At 33.1% G+C, this 22,576-nt stretch overlaps 2 protein-coding genes across 3 annotated transcripts; both read left to right on the top strand.

The window, feature by feature from the left end:
* The first annotated feature begins 729 nt into the window (after positions 1–729).
* Positions 730–12,493, top strand: LOC115990639 (telomerase reverse transcriptase-like). The gene is given in 12 exon segments (XM_031114450.1): positions 730–1,119; positions 1,490–1,555; positions 1,687–1,764; positions 2,223–2,245; positions 2,335–2,377; positions 3,741–3,861; positions 5,667–6,101; positions 6,104–6,927; positions 7,381–7,458; positions 10,104–10,651; positions 11,265–11,537; positions 11,768–12,493. Coding segments are annotated over 12 exon segments (2,838 nt in total). The 5' UTR covers positions 730–813; the 3' UTR covers positions 11,811–12,493.
* Positions 12,494–16,730: 4,237 nt separating this feature from the next.
* LOC115989257 lies at positions 16,731–20,949 on the top strand. Of its 2 annotated transcripts, none has more exons than XR_004091853.1 (4): positions 16,731–16,761; positions 19,254–19,457; positions 19,576–19,635; positions 20,654–20,949. XR_004091853.1 is itself a non-coding variant. In XM_031112928.1 (4 exons), exons 1-3 carry the CDS (start codon positions 17,083–17,085, stop codon positions 19,631–19,633), a joined length of 453 nt encoding a protein of 150 aa, XP_030968788.1. In that variant the 5' UTR covers positions 16,796–17,082; the 3' UTR covers positions 19,634–19,635; positions 20,654–20,949. The 2 variants fall into 2 exon arrangements, 1 of the variants encoding a protein (XP_030968788.1); XM_031112928.1 differs by lacking the exon at positions 16,731–16,761 and adding an exon at positions 16,796–17,273.
* The last annotated feature ends 1,627 nt before the right edge of the window (positions 20,950–22,576 follow it).

Raw genomic sequence — 22,576 nt, 5'->3', positions numbered from 1 at the left:
AATATTATTAAAACATTAAAGAGGAGAGTTGATAAGGCCTAGAGCCTAAAGCTACTGCCTTCTGTGATAGTAATGGTACACTAGTATGGTACTGTAATACATGAAGGGTTAGATTAATTTATGTTTTTAAGGTACATATTAAGTTATTTATTTTTGAAAACATTTTTTCGGGAGTTGAAAAAATTGTTAATACTTTTTTAATTTTCAAGAAATTTTTTTTAAAAAATGAAAATTATTAAATTTAGGTGGCGTTTGGGTATTGCATTTCTTGCGTTGCGTTTTCTGCGTTTTTTTCCTATACGTGCATGAATAGTGATTTTAGGCTTATGAACAGTGCCAAATGCGTAAACAGTAAGTTTTTTTATTATTATTTTTATTGTTTTCAATTTTTAACAAAATAAACGGTATTCAAACGGACCCTTAATATAACAAAAACGCTTAAAGTATGCATTAATCTTGAAAAAGTTTTCAAGAGAAATTAGAAGTGTGTCAAAACAATTATTAATGCATACTTATACATTAATGTATATTTAAGTATATCGAAATAATACATTCATAATATTTTTACGCGAGGATCGTTATCATTGTTATTGATGGCGCCGAAATGTCATTTCAATGGCACTACTTACGGTGGATTGAAAATTTGAAATCTTTACCTGCTATTATTACATTTGATTTGATTTGAGGCAGTGAAGCGGCAATCAAAAAAAAAAAAAAAGTTTCCTTATCTTTTTTGTGATTTTGAGAAGAAAGAGAGAAACCCTGTTGGTGTTGGTAAAAAAAAAAAAGGGTAAAACTAAGAAACGGAGGAGGATGGTTACGGAGGTGCTATGGCGGCTATTCCGCAAGCGCGCGCGGAGTCTGGCATGCACCATCGAATCGCCGCTGCCTTCCTCGATTTCGTCATTGGTGAGAAACGAGAAGGACCCCCCACAGTACCGGAAGCTCTTGAATCAATGCTTCCTTGTGCTCTCTGAAAATGCGCCTCCTCTCTCGCATTTCAACCCCCACTCTCGCTGGTCCCAATCTCAGCTCTCTCTCTCTCTCTCTCTCTCTACCTACATTATACACACGCACTCACACTCAATCATTATGTTATCAGATTGTGCAAAGGACCATTGAATGCTGATTTCTGAGCAACCCATGTCTTCTAACGCTCTTTGCAATGGTTATGATAAGGCAAGCTTTCTTTATTGGCCTTTTTTTCCCAAACAGCACGAATTTTGGAAATATTTAAGAAAAAAAGCATTAAGTCAAGTTAGTAACGTATTTATGGAACTCGAGTTCGTCAAATTCATGTTGTAAATGAAACTCCAAATGAATCTCCAGAATCAAGCAAACTCGAATTCAAAAAATGTGCGATATAACTAAATAAGTTTGGTTATGTGCTATTTAGTAAATTTTTCCATTCTTTCTTTCTTTACTTGTTATTATTGTGCTGCTTACTATGTTGCTGCTATCAACCTTTTTTGGGAAATGGGGTTTACAGATTAATCATTCGATCCCCATTATGGAACTTCTATGCTCTCCAGCTTGGTTTCTTCTCTTACAAAGTGTACTTCTTCTCTGTTTTTTTTTTTTTTTTTTTTTTTTTTAACTAACATCTACATCAATGGCTACCTATTTTTACTATGAAATAAGGTGAAACTTGCATTTTTTTATTTTATTTTTATTTTTTTTATGCAGGTTGGGGATGATGTCATGCTTTATCTTTTAAAGTACCCATCAATATTTTTGCCAGTTCCTTGTAAGAAACATTATCAGGTATCAGGTCCTCCTATAAGTGATTTATGCCTCAAATGTTTTTGCTGGAAGTGCTGCAAATACAACTAAAAGCTAGCCGAAATAGAAGAGTGGAATTATGAATAGTCCTAAAAAGTGTAATAGAACTCATAAGTAACAAAAATAATCTAAATAGTAAAAAAGTTTCATTTTTCAGCCAATGTCAAATGCAACCTAGTCTTTGATATTTTAATCCTCTGCTTGGTAGCCTCTTTCTGACTTTAGCCCTGCTTCTTTCTTGGTCTTTTCATTCCTGACCTGTTCCCATCATCTTGTGGACGTTCATGTCTAATAGATCTTTCCCTTTTCTTGTTGTCGTCGTTTCTTTTTGCTTTTGTGGTTATTGTATTTGCATTAGATAGTTCAGTCATTATATAACATCTCATTTCTTAAAGATTGATGGGAGTACAAATGGTGATTTTTTTCCCAACTTTTCTCAGGATCCAGCAAGAAGAGGGCTTTAGTTGATGGTGCTAACTCAATGTTAGAAATACAGAAATTCAGTAGAGACTGTGTTGGCTCCAATGTTAGGCGTTGTTCAATATCATTTAGTTGGCTTCATGGAAACAAGCGTTCTCGAACGAGTTTATTGGAAGTAAGTCACACCAATTATTGGAACTGGTACCAATAATACTGAAGGGAACTCAAATGAGGAACTTCAAAAAATCTCAAATCAGATAGCGGCAAAGTCTAGAAAGCATTCAAGGCCAATTAGTTGGCTGCGTCATTGAAAGCGAAGGCATTTAAATTTTGAAGAAATCAGTTTTAAGACTTCTTCTGCAAGAATTCTTACAGAAAAAGATAGCGTGTCTGGGAGGCTCCAGGATGACGTGAATTCTTGCTTAAATAGTTGTGAAAAGGTGATTCCCTACAAAGGATCTTTCTGTCAAGTTCAATTTTGGTTTGATATGTTGGAGGGGTTCCATTCTGCCAGTTAGCTCTAGCTCAATGGCACTTCCTTTTCCCACAATAATGGTTGGAGGGTGAGTTTGAGGGTTCAAGGCTCACTAAATGCCCGTGTAACTTACTAATAGAAAGAGAAAGGTTCTCTTAGTACATGAAACCTAATATTGTGGCCTGATCTAGAAGATTTTTAGATATATGCTGTGTGCCTAGCACGGATACACTTATATTAATGATCCCCCCATGAATTGATAATCGAATTGTACCTTTTTTTCAACACATTATGGAATACTTTAAACATCAAACTCTGTTAGTTTTGTAAATTGTTATCAAAGGTTTTTGGAGCATGACATGATAACATCCCATTGAATTTTGATAATGGAGTTTGTGTATTACGTTGTATATAAACATTTCAATCATTTACAGCTACATTGATTTCCTTTTTTGCATTTTTTTGTATATGACAAACTGAGTGTCACTGTTGTGTTATCATTATGAAAGTCTGGATTAATAGTGATTGCCTTTCTATTATCAGAATAAAGGGTTTAGGTGCAGAAATAGTAATCCCCCAGCAATGTAGCAAACATAAGACATACAGCCAAACAATCTCAGCTGGTAGTTGTGGCTATTTACTCATGGTGCCTGCTTGAGCACAAGAACAAGATGCAGTATGTCAAGGCTTACTCTTCTGGTTAATGAGCATCTCTAAGAAAGTAACAGAAGCTGGAAGTGGAACATCAATTAGGAGATATCAGTACCATAATCAATATTAACACATACATGGCTAGAATGGTGTTTGTTGGCTTGGAGATTCTGAGATAGATGTGATTGTCAGTGACTAAAAGATCCTATGCCTCAAGAGGGTTAGAGAGACTAAGTTTTGGTTGATCTATACTCATTACACATATTAAGAAGATTGAATAACTTTATGCCTTCTAGTGAACATTTAGATTTGTTCAATGCAATGATAGACATTTCTCCCTGATATTTACTGTTTATTTATTTATTTTTTTAGCTTTTGAAAATTTTCCTTTTGGATATGATCTATTCTGCAGATGCCTTGTTTTTCAGTATCAAAATCTCCTAAGCCCCTGGTAGTCACCAAAGGGGCTTATATTAATCGGAAATCCATGTTTTATGACATGGAGCATTCTTCATCAATGTTTCCAGGAAAACGTATCCTCTAGTTCAATTTTAAATGTACATGTAGCTAATTTGTCCTCTCTCCATTATAAAATTGCCTTTCATTCCATTGTTTTCACCTGACTTGATAGACTGAATGATCGGCAACTAATGGTACTTTGGTTGTCAATACCCCTTGTATTTTTTTTATTTCTTCTTTTGTTGTGCAATTATGCATTTTATTTACCAAAGAAACACAGTTTGACCTTAAAGTTTGTGATGCTATGAGCTTCTGCCACGTTTTCTCTTTGGTGCAAAAGAACACAGTACCTTAATAATCTTCAGATATACTAAATTCTCTAAAGTCAAATATTGTTGGTGCAAAATTTCTTATTGGCAATATCTTTGGCTTATCTGAGATAAATTCAACTCAGGAAATGCCATGCTGCCAGAGTAGTGGCTTTTGTGTCAACAAATGAGCATGCATGTAAGTGGCATATTCATATATTTTGGTTGTGGATCATTTTTTTAATTGTATGATGAAACCTTATAGGCCTTTATTGATTTGTCATGGCACAATTATTGTTTTTTGAAGTGGCATGCATGTTAATTTCAGTTTAATGATTTGATCTCTACCATCCAAATTTCTTCTTACTGTATAATATTGATTACATGGTTCTTATAAGCTCTTAGATATGGAACCGTTAAATAGCTCCTTTGCTGGATAGAATAGGAGATTTATGCATGAGACAGTTCCAAACTTTCAATTATGAGTAATGACAATGTTTGCTCAACAAGTACCAGGACTGCAGTTTAAAGGCTCTGAAAGGGATTAAGGTCAAAAGGGACAACAATGTTATAGCCAATGTTCATACTTCAGACTAAAGTCTGGAATGAAATGATGGTTACCGTTAAAATGAGCTTCTTCAGATGGAAGCCATACTGTGTCTTAGAGCACAGATACATGAAAACTTTTACTGACGTATAAAATATGGACATGTTTGTGATCATATTAGGGCAATAAATAATTGCACTTGAAGCCAATACATCAGTTTTTATTTTTGGTGGGTGGTTCTGCTTTAACTGCTTGTTTTTGGTTCTGAAGGTACCACTCACTTGTTAAGTTGTTTAAGAGGGTTGTACGCAGGACACGGTGTTGCCAACATCTGAGATTATTGGATAAGCATTGTGCTGTTCCAGAATAAAATGATACTGGAAAATCTAGCACCAGCTTTAAGTTAAGTATTGGGACTATTTTGTTGTGTATAAGTTGTGTGAAGGCATAATTAGCATTCTCAATTTTACATTATGAGGTTACACCTTGCTCAGTTTCCTATGCATTTTGAACACCTTAGTGCATCATATCCATGCCTTGATAATTGTGGAAACTGAAAGACTATGCAATTTTCTTTTTTCTTTCTTCTTTTTAGAGGGGGGGGGGGGGGGCGTTGGTTCCCTTTTTTTTTTTTGGGGGGGCACGCAGGGGTGGGGCGGTGGGGGTGGGATAGGGGGGTTTGTTAAATTGGAGCTCATCATAGAATTGCACACTGTATTGCACATCCTTTAAGCTATCTCACTAGTTTAATAACTTCTTGCTTCCCCTAAGAAAAATATAATACTTCTGAAATTTTCATTTCAGGGGATGGGGGGTTTTGTTAAATGGGAGCGCATCATAGAATTGCACACTGTATTGCACATCCTTCAAGCTATCTCACTAATTTAATCACTTCTTGCTTCCTCTAAGAAAAATATAATACTTCTGAAATTTTCATTTCAGGGGATAGGGGGGTTTGTTAAATGGGAGCTCATCATAGAATTGCACACTGCATTGTACATCCTTTAAGGTATCTCTCTAATTTAATCACGTCTTGCTTCCTCTAAGAAAAATATAATACTTCTGAAATTTTCATTTCAGGGTGAATCAAAGAAAAACGTTCCTGAGAAATCTCATGGTTTTAATACTGCATATTGCAAGGAAACTGAACCTCAGTTTGAAGCAAATACTTGCTATTGCTTGAGAAGTCAGGTAGTGTCATTTGTATGGGCAGTGATCAGGAGTATAGTTCCTACAGAATTGCTAGGAACTCCTAACTGGAGAATGTTAAGGAGAAATATTGCCCAGTTTATTCAACTACGAAGATTTGAGAAGTTCGCATTAAAGAAATGCATGCATAAATTAAAAGTATCAGAGTTCCCATTTCTATCAACTCAAAATTTTTCATGTTTCTTTAGTAATCAAAAGCAAAAATATGCAACAGGGGTGAGTGTTGGCATGCATAAGGAACCAGAAGATTGGATGATGCTGCATATGATTTGAGACATAAACTTCTGGAAAACTGGATCTTTTGGCTCTTTTCATGTCTAGTAGTACCACTGGTGCGAGCAAACTTATATGTCACTGAAACTGAGCATGGGAATCAAGATATATATTATTATAGGAAGTCAGTTTGGGAGAAGATGATAAATAACGCCATCACTTGCTTGAAAGATCAGGGCTATCGTGACTTGGATGATGTGACTGTTAGAAATATTATGAAAAACAGAAAATTTGGTTTCTCGAAGCTAAGACTTCGTCCCAAAGGAAATGATATGAGGATGCTGGCAAATCTAAAAGCCTCATCAAGAATGCCAACACAAAAATCCTCTTTGGAAAATCAATCATGTGGAATGCATGGAAAAGGAAAACCTTGTCCAAAGAAAGTTAAATTTAATCAATTCAAGTCTTTATATATTGTTCTTCGTGATACACACGCTGTCTTAAAAGGAATAAAGTTGGAAGAACCCGAGAAGCTGGGATCATCAGTTTTTGATTACAATGACGTCTACAGAAAGTTATGTCCATTTCTAATTGGTCTGAAAAATAGGTTGGTAATTATGCCTGGTGCATTTGTTGTTGTTTCTGATGTATGAAAAGCATTTGATTCTATTGATCAGGATAAGCTGCTTACTGTAATGAAAGATATCCTACAGAAAGATGAATATCTTCTTAAAGAGTCCCATCAAGTAGTCTGCACACAGAAATCTTTGTGGGTTCACAAGAACCTTGTCTTGATGGATCAAAATATGAGCACTCCAAAAGTCACATCCTCTGTTCCTTACCGTTTACTGCACAGTCTTTGTTAACCAGGTAACTATTTCAAGTCAATCTTCAAGCAAAGTTGGTGATATGTTTTCTAATAGATCTTTTCTATTTCCATTGAATATTTTAAGGATTAATGCTTTTGCTTTTTATCAGCTATGTCACATAGTTTCAGCTCTTACCACCGTTCTAACTACTACCTTCACATTCACGCATAGTGCCTGCAATATACAAATAGTCTTTAGAATCCTGCAAGCACCTTAAGCAATTTATTGAGTTGGACTTTTATTATTTATATTTTTGTCACTGATTTTGCAAAATAGTGGGGGCTACCTTTTTTTCTAGATCAAATCATAGCTCTTAGTACTAGAAGTTTTGATGTTCAAATGAAGCTCTCTACGAAATGAAAATAGTTTTGGTACTTGCAGAGATTTTTGTGTGGTTCCTAGGCCCAGCTGATTGTGCTACCCTTTGGGTAATTTTGGGACTTGCAGAGATTGACGGGCACTCATTTGGGTTTTGTACTGAATGACAAGGGTATTCTTGTCTATTTTGTTATGGCCCAGGAACTGGTTAGTTGGTTGCGACTCTTATTTAGTCGTCAACTAAAGTGTATTTGGGTTGCCGATGAGCTCTAGCTCAAATGACACCTCTTCCCTTGTAATGGTAAAGTGTGGAGGGTGAGGTTGTGGGTTCAAGATCCGTTGGATACATGTGTTACTTACCAATAACTTTTGGTCTTTAAAGTTTGGGGTTGTTTTCATTTTAACCCTTTAATAAGTTTCAAAAATTTTATTTTGGTCTTTAATGTTGGATTCCATTTTCATATTGGCCCTACCATCCATTTCCTTTAGTAATCTAGTCATTAAGTGTCCTTTGATTTAACTATTCATGAAATACTAGCTCTATAATGTTGTGGAATGTAGTTATTCCCTTATTGTAGGCAAAATAACATATTATACTTGTCAAAGAAAGAAAAAAAAAAAAAAAGAGAGAGAAAGTTTACTAACGGAAATGGACAGTAAGGCCAATATGAAAATGAAATAAAAAATGAAGCGCCAAAATGAAAATTTTGAAATGTAAATGGCTGAAATGAAACCAAACCAAAACTTCAAGGGCCAAAAGGGTACTTTAGTCTTAAAAGATGTATTTGGGTCATTTAGATTTAGTCTTAGGTCTGTTATGCTTTGACTAGTGAACCAACTTTCCTCAGTCCCCCTAATGTGCTCATTCACCAAGCATATGCAGCCTATGTTAGCTATGCATTGATGTACATTAAAGGGGATAAAGAATAAAGTATTTGTAGCCCATGTGGTCTATCTATGTGGTGTAATAAGATATTTGGATGCATCAATGTTGTGATGACTGGGTAGTATTCTTTCTCTTCCACATTACTACTGTCATCAAGCTTTTATCCTAACTGATGTAGGGTCTTTAGAAATTCAGCATTAAATTAGATTCTTGATTAGATCTTGAATGGTTGATGGCTGTTTGCTATTAAAAAAAAGATGAAGATAACATGAAATAAAGAAAGAAAAAACACTAGGACAATCACTCTTAGGTTTTCCTTAGCAATAACACTTAGGTATGAGAAGGTACTCACACCCCCAAAGCTTCAAATAAGATGCTGAAATTTTATTAAAATCAAGCTCTCTATAATTATTATTTACTACAAGAAAGCCTTATGTTGGCGACTGTTAAATCCTTTCCTAGGACTAGGACTTTAAATAAGCTATTCGTCTACTAGTATTACTGATAACAAACAAAAAAGACTTAAGAATGTTTAAACCAAATAGGAAAGGATTGAAAACATAAAAAAAGACTCATGGGCCTTTAGTACAACCAAGGACAGCCCATTCCATAAATCTAGAAATTACCAAATTGCCCTTATTCAAGTAAAACTATCAAAACTAAACAAACAACTTTCTAAACTAAAAATACTTAGGCCCCGTTTGGTATGCGAGTTCAAACACATGTGTTCAGTTTTTAAACAACATTATACTTATTTTTACACACTTTTTCACCCATACGTATTTTCAAAAAAACTGAAAACTATTGTACCAAACGGGCTCTTAATATCAAGCATCCATGATAATTAAAATAACCTATGATGAAAGATGCCAAGGAAGGCCTGCATCAAAACTTGACCACAAATCATGAATCTCTTGGTGTTTAACCTTGTTTTTTTTTGAAAACTTTGCTGTTTGCATCACTAACAGCCCAAGACTAAAAGCAGCCATGCAGAAGTTCCTGTGGCAGATTTACCCATTTCCAGAAAATTTTGACAGTGAAAATTGATCTAGTTTGTTGAAGAGCTGCCACCATGCCTGTATTCCAGTTTGGTCAGTTCTGCCCATTACGTAGTGTAGCCGTTCTTTGATTCAAACTCCTCTCTCAATTTGGTCCTTGACTTGTGAATTTCCTTAAGCACACTACATGTTACCAACGTACACAATTAAGGATTTTTTCATCATTTCTGCATTTAATGAAAATATATCATTTACTTCCCTATGCATAGGGATTAATTTGATCGAGCCTGAACTATTCATGTCACTGCACTTTTCTTTCATACCCTTATACATGGAACTCTAGTGGGGATCTTGCATGCCCTTTATCCTCCAATCTGCATTTGGTGAAGTAAAGGTGGAAGGATAATTCAATGATATCTGAGAATTATGTTTTAAAAAGAAATTGAATCTGAATGTATCTTTTTCATTCACTTGTGCAGATGTAATGATTGTTATAGTTGAAAAGGTAAATGCCACTTCATTCCCTATCAATTGATATTGCTATTAGCTTGAAGCAACAGACATCACTTAATATTTCAATAAACTAAGTGTCAGATCATCCTAGTGGACTCCACAAGTAGATGTCAACTGAATGGGACAGTAGACTTTTAAGCTCTGTTTGGATAGCTGATGGCTGATTGCGTTTGGTGTTTTTGCCCTTTTTTTTTTTTTTTTTTTTTTTTTTTTTTTTTTTTTTCCAGCTCAGCGACATGAACAGTGCATTTAGGCTTTGCTGCAGTGTTAAAAGAGTGAACAGTGTTGCAGAAATTATTTTTTTAATGTTTTCAGTTTTCAGCAAAAGAAACGGTATCCAAACGCATACTTAAAGCGGAAAAAATGAAATGCCTCTTTTCTTAATCGTTATACTTGTAAAGAAATCATCTCTTTTGAGGAAGCTAAGTTTTGTTTAATATTTTTTCTTCTTATAGGAGTGGAGCAGGCATGTGAAAAAAGAAGAGTTATTTTTCATTTTAAAGGAACATGTTAAGTACAATGTACTGCAATTCGATAAAAAGTTTTTCGTGCATGGTGTAGGTATTCCTCAAGGAAGTGCTTTGTCACCTCTGCTTTGCTCATTATACATTGGACATCTGGAAAGGAATTTGATCATTCCATTTCTTGAAAAAACTAGTAAAGGTGCCAGTAAAGATATATCTAGAAGACATATTTCTATGGATGCTTCTTCAGAGGAAAGTAGCGTGGATAGATATATACTTCTTAGGTTTACTGATAACTATCTTTTCATTTCAACCTCAAAGAAGCAGGCTGCTAGCTTCTTTTCCAGGCTGCAAAGAGGATTTTGTGAGTACAACTGCTACATGAATGATGACAAATTTTCTCATAATTTTGATATTGGACAGTTATCAGGGATTCCATCAAGCAGGGCATATGTGGGTGAAGATGGCATTTCATTTCTTCGATGGTGTGGATTGCTTCTCAACTGTTGCACTCTAGAAGTTCAGGCAGACTACACAAAGTTAATTTTCGTATATACATTTTACTTACTTTGTTGTCTTTCTACTTGCCAGATATATCTTATGATCTTCTGTTTTGGAATTTACCTAGTGGTGTCTTGATGGATAATCAACATTTTTGTTTTATTGGTGGGCTTTAGCTTCAGATGCTTAAGATTGGGACACAATCATTTGAACCTTTGTAATGGTTCCAAATCCTTGTCAGGCTACCCATTAGGTGTACATAACATGACACTGCACAGACTGTAGTCTATAGTCTAAATATTATTGATGTATATTGCCAAGAGCCATGTGCTCAATTGGCATTTCCTGGTGTTTCCAACATGAGACATCCAGGTTCAAAACTCCTCATTCCCCAACTATCAAATTATCAAAAAATTATTGATGTATAAGTACTGCCCTTAAGGCCTTAACATTTGGTACTTTCAAAATTGTATGTTAGCATTCTTATTTGGTTGTATATCTTCTTTCTTCCAAACAATTATACTTGAGAGTTTCCTTTTGGCTGTTGCTTGATTTATTTTATTTATTAATTCTAATTCTTATTGATTTTCCAGCCAGAATTTGTGAAAGTTCAATTTCTTCCCCAATTAACTTGTTCCATATGCTAAACAGGTATCTGAATAATCATTTATGTTCGACTCTTACTGTCAGCTGGCAAAGTAAACCAGGCCGCCATCCGAGGGCAAAGCTGTGTAGCTTTATGAGGCCTAAATGCCACCCTATATTCTTTGATTCAAATATTAATTCCGTAGCTGTTATCAGATTAAATATATATCAGGCTTTTCTGGTATGTGCAATGAAGTTTCATTGCTATGTTTGTGACTTATCGTACATATGCAAACTTCATGCGGGATTCTATTTATACATTATTGAAAGATCTCTGAGGTATGAATGTAATTCTTGTTTATCTTACAGTGTATGTGGTTAATAAACTTGATTTATTGAGAGCAGTTTTTCTGTGCTGTTTTTAGTTGATATTTTAGCATTGTTGAAGCCCCATGTGCAGTATACACAATCTTTAAATTTGAAGAACTATAAAATTTAATTATCAAATTTAAATTTACTTATTTTCTACTATTTTTTCAGTTCTTTGTCTTTATTGATTGACTTGTTAGGTATATGTACAAGCTCATAAAGAAACAGATGTGTTCTGCATAACATTTTTCTGATGTCCGGCCAATACTTCAGTTGGAGGAAGAAGTTGAATGGCTTGGATTATATGCATATATACAAGTATTGAAGAGAAAAGAATCACGGCATAAACAGTTGATATTTTCATTAAGGTGTAAGTTAGAACATACAATACCTACAAGTGTGCCACTGCCACCTCAACTAAAGTATGCAGTTGATGCCTCACATTCCTCTTTAATATGGAAAATTAAGTATTAAATTCTTGGAGGTATGTGACAAGTAGTATAATGATGGAACTTTTTTCTTTTTGTTTTCTCATTACCTGTCCCAACCAACAACTTTTGGGACTATATTCCAGTTTACTTGGTTCTTGTTTAAAGGTTACGTTTATTTACTCATTAGCTGGTACAATTCTCATACTGGAAGGGTTTCTTTCTCATGTGGGAATTTTGATGATGCAGCATCAGCAAATATGTATCTGCTATGCTCTGCTTTTGAATTTCAAAGAGTCGGTTGTAGTTTTGATCAAGGTGGGGGGGAGTTTTAGAGTGCGGATGCTCTTGCAAGAAAATAGGCATATCTACAACAAGATTGTGTTTTGATAGGCCCCTACTGATATGTCTTTAAGTCTTCTATGATTCCTTGGGTCTGTATTACTATTATGACGGGCTCTGTCCTGAACTCTATTTTGGTTATTTAAAATTTTAATTAAATGCATCGTTTATTATCTAAAATGATCTTGAAACATCAATGTTATAAAACGATATATTTTTACCTTTAAAATTCAAGATAGAAGAGCCTTGCTTGCATCTACTTAGATTTCAAAGCTTCCCATGGATCTTACAAATTTAGTAGTCCCTACAAGCCATAATTGTGTTTGCATGTTGAGTTCTCTTTCTACTACAGATTACTATTTGCACATGTATAACTTCTTGCAGGAGCATCCAAAATTTGGTCTTTTAGGAATATTGATGATGGTAAACGGCAAAAAAAAAAAAAGAGGAAGGATTATTCAATTTTCAGATTTTGCAAAAAAATTTTAAATGAAGAAAGGATGACAATGGTGATAGACGTCGGATGAGTACCAGTTGTGAAGATGAGATGATTATAAATTTATCCCAAAATGACAATTGAGTTAAAGCAAAAATTTCCAAAGAAGTTAAATGTTATAACTAATATGCAAAAGGCAACGAAGATCAAGGCTGACATGATATCTTTTCCGTAAGTTACATCCAGGATCCTGGTAATAACCAAATTCCACTTTGGTGAGTTGTTTGGACATGAATTTTTATTTATTTATTTATCATTTTAATGATCAATTTATTCTCAAATAACATTTTTCGAAGAATAATTTTTATTTTATCAATCTCTCTATCTATCTTCAACATTTATTTTGTATTGGAATTATTTATGTTTTTTTTCATTTTCAAGTTTATCTTATATTGGAATTATTTATGTTTTTTTAATTTTTAAGTGATTGTAGCTTCAAGCAAAGTGAAATATATCCCATGCATCGCACAAGTTAGCTACTAGTCTACTTTAATTTTGAAAACTATAAATTTTGGTTAAGGTTTTCTAAACATATATTGAGCAATTCAACTACAGAACCATTTTTCAAAAAAAAAAAAAAAAAAAAAAAACGAAACCAAAAGTTCCCAGCCCTCTTATACGATTAGTTCAATTGTTTCTACACACCTTGAGAAAGCTATATCCGTTGAAAGTTCTACTCCATATTATCATTAGTATTTCATCTGTTATCTTTATCCTCCTCTTTTTTCTTCCTCTCTTAGCCTCATGTGTAGAACTATAGTTTTTTTATTTATTTTTTTTTTTTCAAGTAATTGTTTTGTTATATCTGCTAATTTATTTACTTAGAATTCATTCTACTAACCTATATCTTCTCTTAATAAAGTTGCAAGCATAGCATCAACGGCTTTGTAGCAATACTCACACTAAAAAAAAAGAAAAAAAGAAAAGAAAAAAAGCCTCCAACCTATCCAATAAACAAAAACCATCACATGGATTTGTTTTCAAATATTTATCTCTCTTTGTCTCTATGTTTAATCTTGAACAAGTATCGGACACACCCAAGAAAATATTATTTGCACACTACTAAGTTATTACAATTAATACTTTATAATGCTTAAACTATGAGGTTCATTATTATGCCCTCTTATACGTGTTATTTTCCTGTATCTTATATATGATATATCTTACAAAATTACAATTTTTTTTTTTAATCTCTTTCATAAGGTACAACTTTAACTTCTTTAACCTTATTGAGATAGTATGATCTACTTTTTCATGTATAACCTAATTCTAGATTTAGTCACATTGTTGTGATTATTAATTGAAACTATATATGAACTCTCTCTCTCTCTCTCTCGCTCTCTCTCTCTTTATATATATATATATATACATATGCACGTGTGCATGTGTGAATTATTCATTTAGTTAATATTTCTCAAGTAAATTATATGGTATATAAGTTGATGAGTAACACTACGCACAAGACTTTAGCTAGTTAAACACTAATCAAGAAAAAAAATCACAATTTTTATTTTTTACACGGTAGATGTATAACTTTAATTTCTTTATTACTATTAAAATATGTAAAATAGTAGTGAAAAATTACTTCATTGTAGTTATTTGAAGCATTAGATGAGAATTTTAAAATTATGTAATTTCTATATATTAAGAAGATTAAGAAAGTTATTTATTACATTTTTTTACTTATAAAAATACCCCTAATTTAATTAACTTATCCTTATTCTTTTCTTTTTATTTTTGACTGAAAACTTATCCTTATCCCTAAAATATAAGAAATGAGGTTAAAACCATGAAAAGACCAAAATTTAAAACCAAAAAGCGAAAATCTACGGGCAAAAACTCTCCGCAAGATACTATATAGACACAAAGTTCTTTTTCCTATTAAAAAAAAAAAAAAAAAATCTATCCCAAGTCCTGTCAAAAAGAAAATACTATCCCATCTTCTAAAACCACTACCGGATAAGGTAGTTTTTATTTTGACAAAAATTGGGATACTTTTTTTTTTTTTCTAATATAAAATATGCCGTGTTTTTTTTTTTTTTTTTTTTTTTTTTTACAGAAGGTGGGGAAGTTTTTTTTTTTTTGGGTAAATTGCAAATTATATTCCTAAAATTTGAGTGTTTGGATTTTACATTATAAAATTTCAAAAAATTTAACCCTCTAAAGTTTGGAGGTTTTTGGATTTTATACCCTAATGTTTTAGAATTTGGATTTTACTCCTTAAATTTTATTGGTGTTTGGATTTTACTCCCCAAACTTCAAGATGTAATATCCAAACACCCCCAAATTTTAAATGTGTAATTTGTAATTTGCAATTTAATGGTAGCAACTTTGTATCTATCTACTATGGCAAAATTTGCTAAATAACATCTTTTTAGAAAAATACTAGATAAATAGCATGTGACTGAAAGTATTTAGCAAGTTGGACTATTTTTGGAATTCGAGTTCCAACCCAAAATCGAGTTTCCCAAACTCGATTTACTCTTGGATTAATCTGACATGGATTTAAAAAAAGAAAAAAAAAATAGAAAAGGCAAAAAAAAAGAGGTACTTGAGTACCTTTGATATTTTATTTATCCTTGCTTGGAACTCGAGTATAACAAACTCGAGTTCCTTGCAAGTAAATTTTTTTTTTTTTTTTTAATGGAACTCAAGGTTTCTAAACTCGAGTTCTATGTGTTTTTTTTTAATCCATGTTAGATGAATCCAAGCATAAATCGAGTTTGGGAAACTCGATTTTGGTTCCAAAAACAATCCAAGTTACTAAACTGTTTCATCCACATACTATTTTTCTAAAAATATGTTGTTCAGCAAATTTTGCCATCTACTATCTAGTGTAGAGTTTTTAGCATATAGGTTTTTCATTTTTTTTTTTGTTTGTTTTTAATTCTTTCCTATTTACGGTTTTAACCTCATTTCTTATGTTTTAAGAATAAGAATAAGTTAATTAAATTATGAGTATCTTTAAAAGTCAAAAAGACAATAACTAATTTTTTGAATTCTCTTAATATATAGAGGTAATAAAAAAATAAAAAAAACCCCCACTCACAAACTAATTGCAACTTTCTAAAAAAGAAAATTCGTCTTTCATCTGTTCCTCTCTTCCCTTTTCTTGCGTTGTGGTCTCTTAAACTGCAAATCCACAATATTTCTTCAGTTTCTACTTTATTCTTTCATCTTATTTCTATCTAACACTATTTTCTTCCACACTCTCGGTTTCATATATTGAATTCTTCTTAATAGTTAAGTGTTTTCTTGTCAAAATTGTTAAGTCTCTAAACAAAATTTATTCTACTTTCTCAGTTACATATCTTGTGAATAGTTAACTCTTTCTCTATGAAAATTTGGTTATAAAAATGTAAAATGATGAGACTAAGTATCTGTATGTGGATCCACATTTGCGTTTCTTTTCTTTTTTTTTTCCCTAGCAGCATGTTTTTGACTTTTCAACAGTAAACAGTACACGGGTCCAACAAACTTTACTTTTCAGCAATTTTTTCATTAAAAATAGATCCCACGGTACTATTTACACATTTAAAAATTATTTTTTTACAGTGTTTTCAGTTTTTAGTTTCAATAAAATAAATTCTATCTAAACAGACCTTAAACCTAAAAAAATAAAAAAAGTCTCATCATGATGAGGCTAGTAATAACTATTCATTTGTTTATTATTTCTCAAATAAATTATAGTATATATTTCTTTTGCGCAAATAATTATATTATATATATGTTCATGAATAAAACCCTGCAAAGCATGACACTTTAACTGGTAGTAGTACTTTCTAAAAAAAAAAAAAAAAAAAAAAAAAAAAAAAAAAAAAAGAACCATGAGCCTTCCATGCCGAATAACATAACAAAACCATGACTTATGGCATTAAAATATTTTTACTATCAAGGACTCATTCTATTCAAGGTGATCATTCAAAAGGTGAAATGACAAAAAGGAATTTCCTCTCGCCTTGCCAAAACACTTAATTAGAATGACTTAATTAGAAAAGTTCTAATTTTTTAATTTTTTTTAAGAAGTTCTAATGTTTTGTTTTGTTTTTCTTTTAAAGGGTACTCAAAGAACTCGCTAAAGCCTCTCCCTCTCTACACAAACACTAAACCCAAACACTAAACCCACTGCAAAACCCTAACTCCAAACCCATTCTCCTCCCCCAACATAACATTCGATCATGGATGCTTTGTTCGTACTCACCTGCTCTTCTTCTTCGTTTTTTCTCAAGAATCAACCCTCCTCCATTACATGGTGTACCGTGCTTTGTTGGAAGAGATTATAGACGTAGCGCTTCCTCCGATTCTGTTGGGCATTCTTGTCCTTGGAGTGCATTCCGTTGTTAAATCGTATTCACGAGGATGGAAGTGCTGGATTGCCATTTTGACTCTCTGCCGCATGTATGAGATGGTTCTACAAAGGCAAAGCGCATTCCACCCGCGGTAAGATTTGTTTTGTTTTGTTTTGTTTTTCTTTTTGTTTCTTATGATTCCATTTGGTGTGTGTTCTGATTTGATCGAGTTGTGAAATGGTGTTAAATGGTAGAATATGAGATGGAGTACAGTAAATTGATTGTTTCATATTGTCAAACCACCTCTATCTCATTCTTTTCTCTGCTTAATTAACAAATAATTTGTGTATTTTTTTTTTTTTGGTTTATGTTTGTGTCTACCTTTTTCAATGAAAATAGAGAGATCCTAGAATAGTTTGGTAATTGTGAAATGGATTGTATGGGTGATTTGGTTTCTCTCGGATTGTTCTGCATGTTCATAAGTTTTCTTTTTCTTGTTTCCATACAAATTTTGGACTACACATCATTGAATAAGGTAGACACAAACATTAAAAAAAAAAAAAAAAAAAAAAAAAACACAAATTATTTGTTAATTAGGCAGAGAAAAGAATGAGGTAGAGGTGGTTTGACAATATGAAACAATCAATTTACTCTCCTCCCTCTCATATCCTACCATTTAACACCATTTCACAACTCGATCAAATCAGAACACACACCAAATGGAATCATAAGAACCAAAAAGAAAAACAAAACAAAAGAAAACTTACCGCAGGTGGAATGCGCTTTGCCTTTGTAGAACCATCTCATACATGCGGCAGAGAGTCAAAATGGCAATCCAGCGCTTCCATCCTCATGAATACGATTTGACAACGGAATGCACTCCAAGGACAAGAATGCCCAACAGAATCGGAGGAAGCGCTACGTCTATAATCTCTTCCAACAAAGCACGGTAGTTGTACACAATGTAATGGAGGAGGGTTGATTCTTGAGAAAAAACGAAGAAGAAGAGCTAGGTGAGTACGAACAAAGCATCCATGATCGAAATGTTATGTTGGAGAGGAGAATGGGTTTGGAGTTAGGGTTTTGCGGTGGGTTTATGGCTTGTTTGGAAGTTTAAAAAAGGAGGGGGAGTAGAGTAGAGGGAGGGAGAGTAATTCAATTATCTTGTTTGGAAGTTTTTTAAAGAAGGAGGGGGAGGGGTTTCAACCACTTCTAACCCCTCATTTTTAATTTCCCCAAATTGGAGAATTAAAGTGCGGCATCTCTCCTCCCCATAAGCTCTCTCTCTCTCTCTCTCTTGTTTGAGAAAACATAACAAATTTTCACATTTATCGTTTTCCTACACTTTCTCGCCAACCAAACAGTGCGTTAAGTTAGTTTTATTTGTTGTTTTCATTCGCTCTGTTCACTTGCAATGCTAGATTAGGGGTTTGATCTATCTTTGTCTCACAAAATTGAGTGTTTATCATTGATTACTTACAAGTTACAAGGTTCTTAATTATCTGATTTCAAGAATGATTGTAATTTATAAGATTTAAGAACGATTGTAATTTCTAAGTCACACTGTGGCTTCAATGCTAGGGTTGGGGAAATTATTATGTTTCTAAGGTTTAGGGTTGGAGGACATTGATTTTAATTAGCGGAGATAAAGTTCATTGTGTTGGATTTCTCTATGTTGGTGTCAATTGGGCATTATATATGGGTGTGTGCTCGTGCGAGTGTATGTATTTATGCATGTACATATGACATTTATATTAGTGTGTTGTGATTAGCCTTATATACTGACTTGAAGTGGTTGATATGTATTGGTAATTTGATGTATATAAGTTGGGAATGAAAGTCGGTTGTAGTTACTAGAAGCACTCAAAGTTTGTGTCCAGTCCTTGCACCTTTTGGAATTTTCACGGCTGTGTTGTCTTAATGCGTGCTGCTGTTCGAACTTTACAATTTGTCCAAAATTCAATATCCTTATAGTTCGTTCTGATTGAGGGAGAGGAAGTGGGAGTGGAGGGGAACCGTTCCCCTCTACTCTCCTCCCTCTCTAAACTTCCAAACAGGCCATTACTCTTTGCTTTCATATTTGTAATTTTCTTTTCTATACTTGCTCATTTGTTTCATGTTTCTTTTTCAGTAATTACATTGTGCTCATTCGTAAGGTTAGCACTAACTTGCTTGAGATAGTGGATATGGTTATGCCTATGGTTCTACTGGTTATTATCATGATCGCATCCCACTTCCTTTATTTCGCTCCAATTCCATGGCCTTTGATTCGCTGGGCAGCTGCTTTGGTTTTGTGCATCATCTTTATAGTTCGAGCCCACATTCAGAACCGATGGTATGTTGTGGTTTTTGATGTTTTTTGTTTATTTTTTGATGATGTTGTTTATTTTTATTTTTTTTATATTGTTGTTCTAAGAAATAAAAATTGCTTATTGAAATCTTGTTTCCTATAGGCCTAAGCAGGAGGATGGAGATGCTGGAGGGCAGACCCTGCTAGCTATGATCATATAAAGGTTAGAAGGTTATCTAAATATTTCGGTTAGATTCTGTTTCTAAGTTTGTTAGCTTTGGTAGATATTTTCCTTTTGGTAGAGATTTTTTTTGCTTAGCATTAGCCTCTCAGACTGTATATAAGCTGTGTTGTAACAATCTTTCATTCAATAAAATTGGAAGTTCATGTTTGGTGAGAGTTTCAGAGAGAGAGAGAGAGTGGGGAAGAGTTTTTTAGAGAATTCCAGATTCTAACAAATTTGTTGAAAATAAACAAGTTTCATAAATTGAATTTTGGCATTTTAATTGTTGGTGTTTGAGGGAGGGAGGGAGGGAGGGAGGGAAAAGGAAATTCTCAGTTCCACAACTTATTTATTAAGTGAGAAAACTGCTCCCAGTCCTTGCAGGATAAGCCTTTTCCTTCATAACTAATAGAACTTTTCTGTTTCATTTGCCAACTGCAATATGTTGCAGTATATTCATTCGCTTTATCCTCAGTTTGATTTTTATGAACTGGTACAAATTTTTGTTCAACAAATATCATGATTTTGTTAAATCAAATTGGCCGCTTGTGCTACTATGTTGTGAGACAATGGGGGTAATAATTAATAACCAGTAGTGTGTGTGCATTAGTAAGGAAATTCCAAAAAGGTGAGTTTTTTTTTTCCTTGCTTCTGATCCTCTTCTTTTCTTCCTTTCTGATTTAAACTTTGATACTCCCCCTCAAGATGAGAACCAATACTATGTATATTTTTAACACTCATCTTGGACAGTAAAGAAGAAAGTTGTTGAGAAATAAGAGCCTAAGAAAAAAATCTGCTAACTGAGAATGAGTTGGAGTATAGAACAATCTGCTAATTTTGATATATGTTCTATGTTTTCATTTGTGAATTAACAACTCAGTTGCTTTCATATTATTTTCAACTATTTCTCTTTATCTAATTTAGAGTCAAATTCAGTAATTAGCTTTTCGTTTCCATCATGCTAATTCTTTTCATTTTCCTTTTGAGTATTGAATCTGAGTGCCTTGCCTGTTTTCAGATGATCGGTCTTGAAATCTCCATGTAAAGTTTTAGCTGGAGAAGATATTCAGATTGAAGCTGTCTATATTAGCACTCTTTGACCATTATATTTGACAGTCCGTATTAGCTGTCTATATCTCGATATTCCAGATTGAAACTGTCTACATTAGCACTCTTTGACCATTTATTAGTTGGAATATTAGTATTGCGGCTATAGTTGCATTATATAATTTTGTATCCAATAGCAATATGAGACAATTACTCATGTTTTCAACAGAGAAATGATGAAAGAAAGTTGGTTCTTGGTTCTTTTGTTATTATTTATTCGTTCTTTAGATATCACACATTTCTTTATTAATTATGCCTTGCACTTTTTGAAGGTGTGGGTGCCATTTACCAACCTTGATTTTAAAGAGTACTTTTTGCAATTTAAATAAGGTAAAATAAGTTAATCTTTTGAAAGCAAGCATTGCTATTTGCTTCATTCAATGTGCCATACTGCCATGCATCTATTAATCTCTTCGTAATCTAAAAAATAGAAGCAAGTTAACTAGACAATTATTATAATAAAAGTTGAAAAATGATAGCAGCAAGAAATTTGGCATATAAATAAGTCATCGAGTTGTCAGTTGTAGCAACTAGTTTATGTATCTCAAAAATAAAAAGCGTTTATGTATCTCAAAGGTCTCTGCTGTTTCTAAATTCTTGTAGCAGTTGATCAAAATTTTTTTTTTTTTTTTTTTTTTAATGAATAAAGCGGATAGTGATCAATTTTTTTAATACCAAATTAAATACACATTCTTCTCATAAAAAAAAAAAAAAAAAAATTAACTACACGTATACACAAGTGCAATAAATGGGAAAGAGTAGGGAGCTGAAAGAGTAATTCTATGGGTAAAAAACGAGTAAAGGAAGAATATTTTTAATTTGGGGGGGAAAAAAGTTTAATGTAGATAGAAGTAAAAAAAGTCATGATAAATAGAAAAATGCACTTTTAGATTAGCCAAATCTAAAGCAATTTTAACTTCTATTATTTATTTATTTATTATTATTATTATTTTGCTGAATAACTTCTATAAATTGATGTAATGGTGTACCTCACAAGAAATCCTGAATATTTTTACCAAATTCCCTCTTTACTATGTAACAAAGAATCCAATTATCAAAATAATATGTGTACTTGTATTTAATTAGCAATTCAAAGTGAATTACTATGAAAATAGAAATGGAACTATTAACAATCAAACAGATGATATGGATTTTTTTTTTTAAATAAAAATAAAATACATGCTTCAAAAAATAATCGGAGGAGCATAAGCTTAGTTTAGACATATCTACTTCGAAAGATTATTCTACGTCCCCATGAAGAAAAATGGACCTTTTAACTACGAAATTTATGCTCAAACAATGACCTAAAAATAAAATAATACCCCCTCCTAAAAAACTAAAAGCCACCACAGACAGCCATATACTAAGCTATTTTTTTATGAACGTATACTAAGCTATTGACTAGTGCTGTTCTCACCAAGAAAACCCCCTGGAAAGACTTCAACCAAAGTACGCTTTTCTTTCTATTAGGTTTACTTCTTCCCAAATTGGGGAATGCTACTCCTATCATCATAACCATAATATGCATATAATTTAATTTTGATTTTCAAAATCAATTTAGATCCATAAAATATATACCCTTTAAATATAAGTTTCAAAACCAATTAGATGAAATCCCAATGAGTTCGCCTAGTGAATTTAGGCTTCCTAAAATTTGTTGATTATCTTTTATTAATATGGGTTGTAATGCTCCAGCACATTGTCTTGCAGCATGGGCTATTTTTTGTGATTTGGATCGGGCATCTTCCTATCTCTTGTCTTCTGAATTCATGGAAATACTCAGTTGCCACATATAAACAGCTATACCTGTAATTTTTCTAAATGTAGATTGGTA

The sequence above is a fragment of the Quercus lobata genome, chromosome 5 (genome assembly GCF_001633185.2).
Source record: "Quercus lobata isolate SW786 chromosome 5, ValleyOak3.0 Primary Assembly, whole genome shotgun sequence".
In the NCBI taxonomy this organism is placed as follows: Eukaryota; Viridiplantae; Streptophyta; class Magnoliopsida; order Fagales; family Fagaceae; genus Quercus; species Quercus lobata.
The sequence above is the reverse complement of the archived record's forward strand: the minus strand, read 5'-3'. Positions and strand labels throughout refer to the sequence as shown.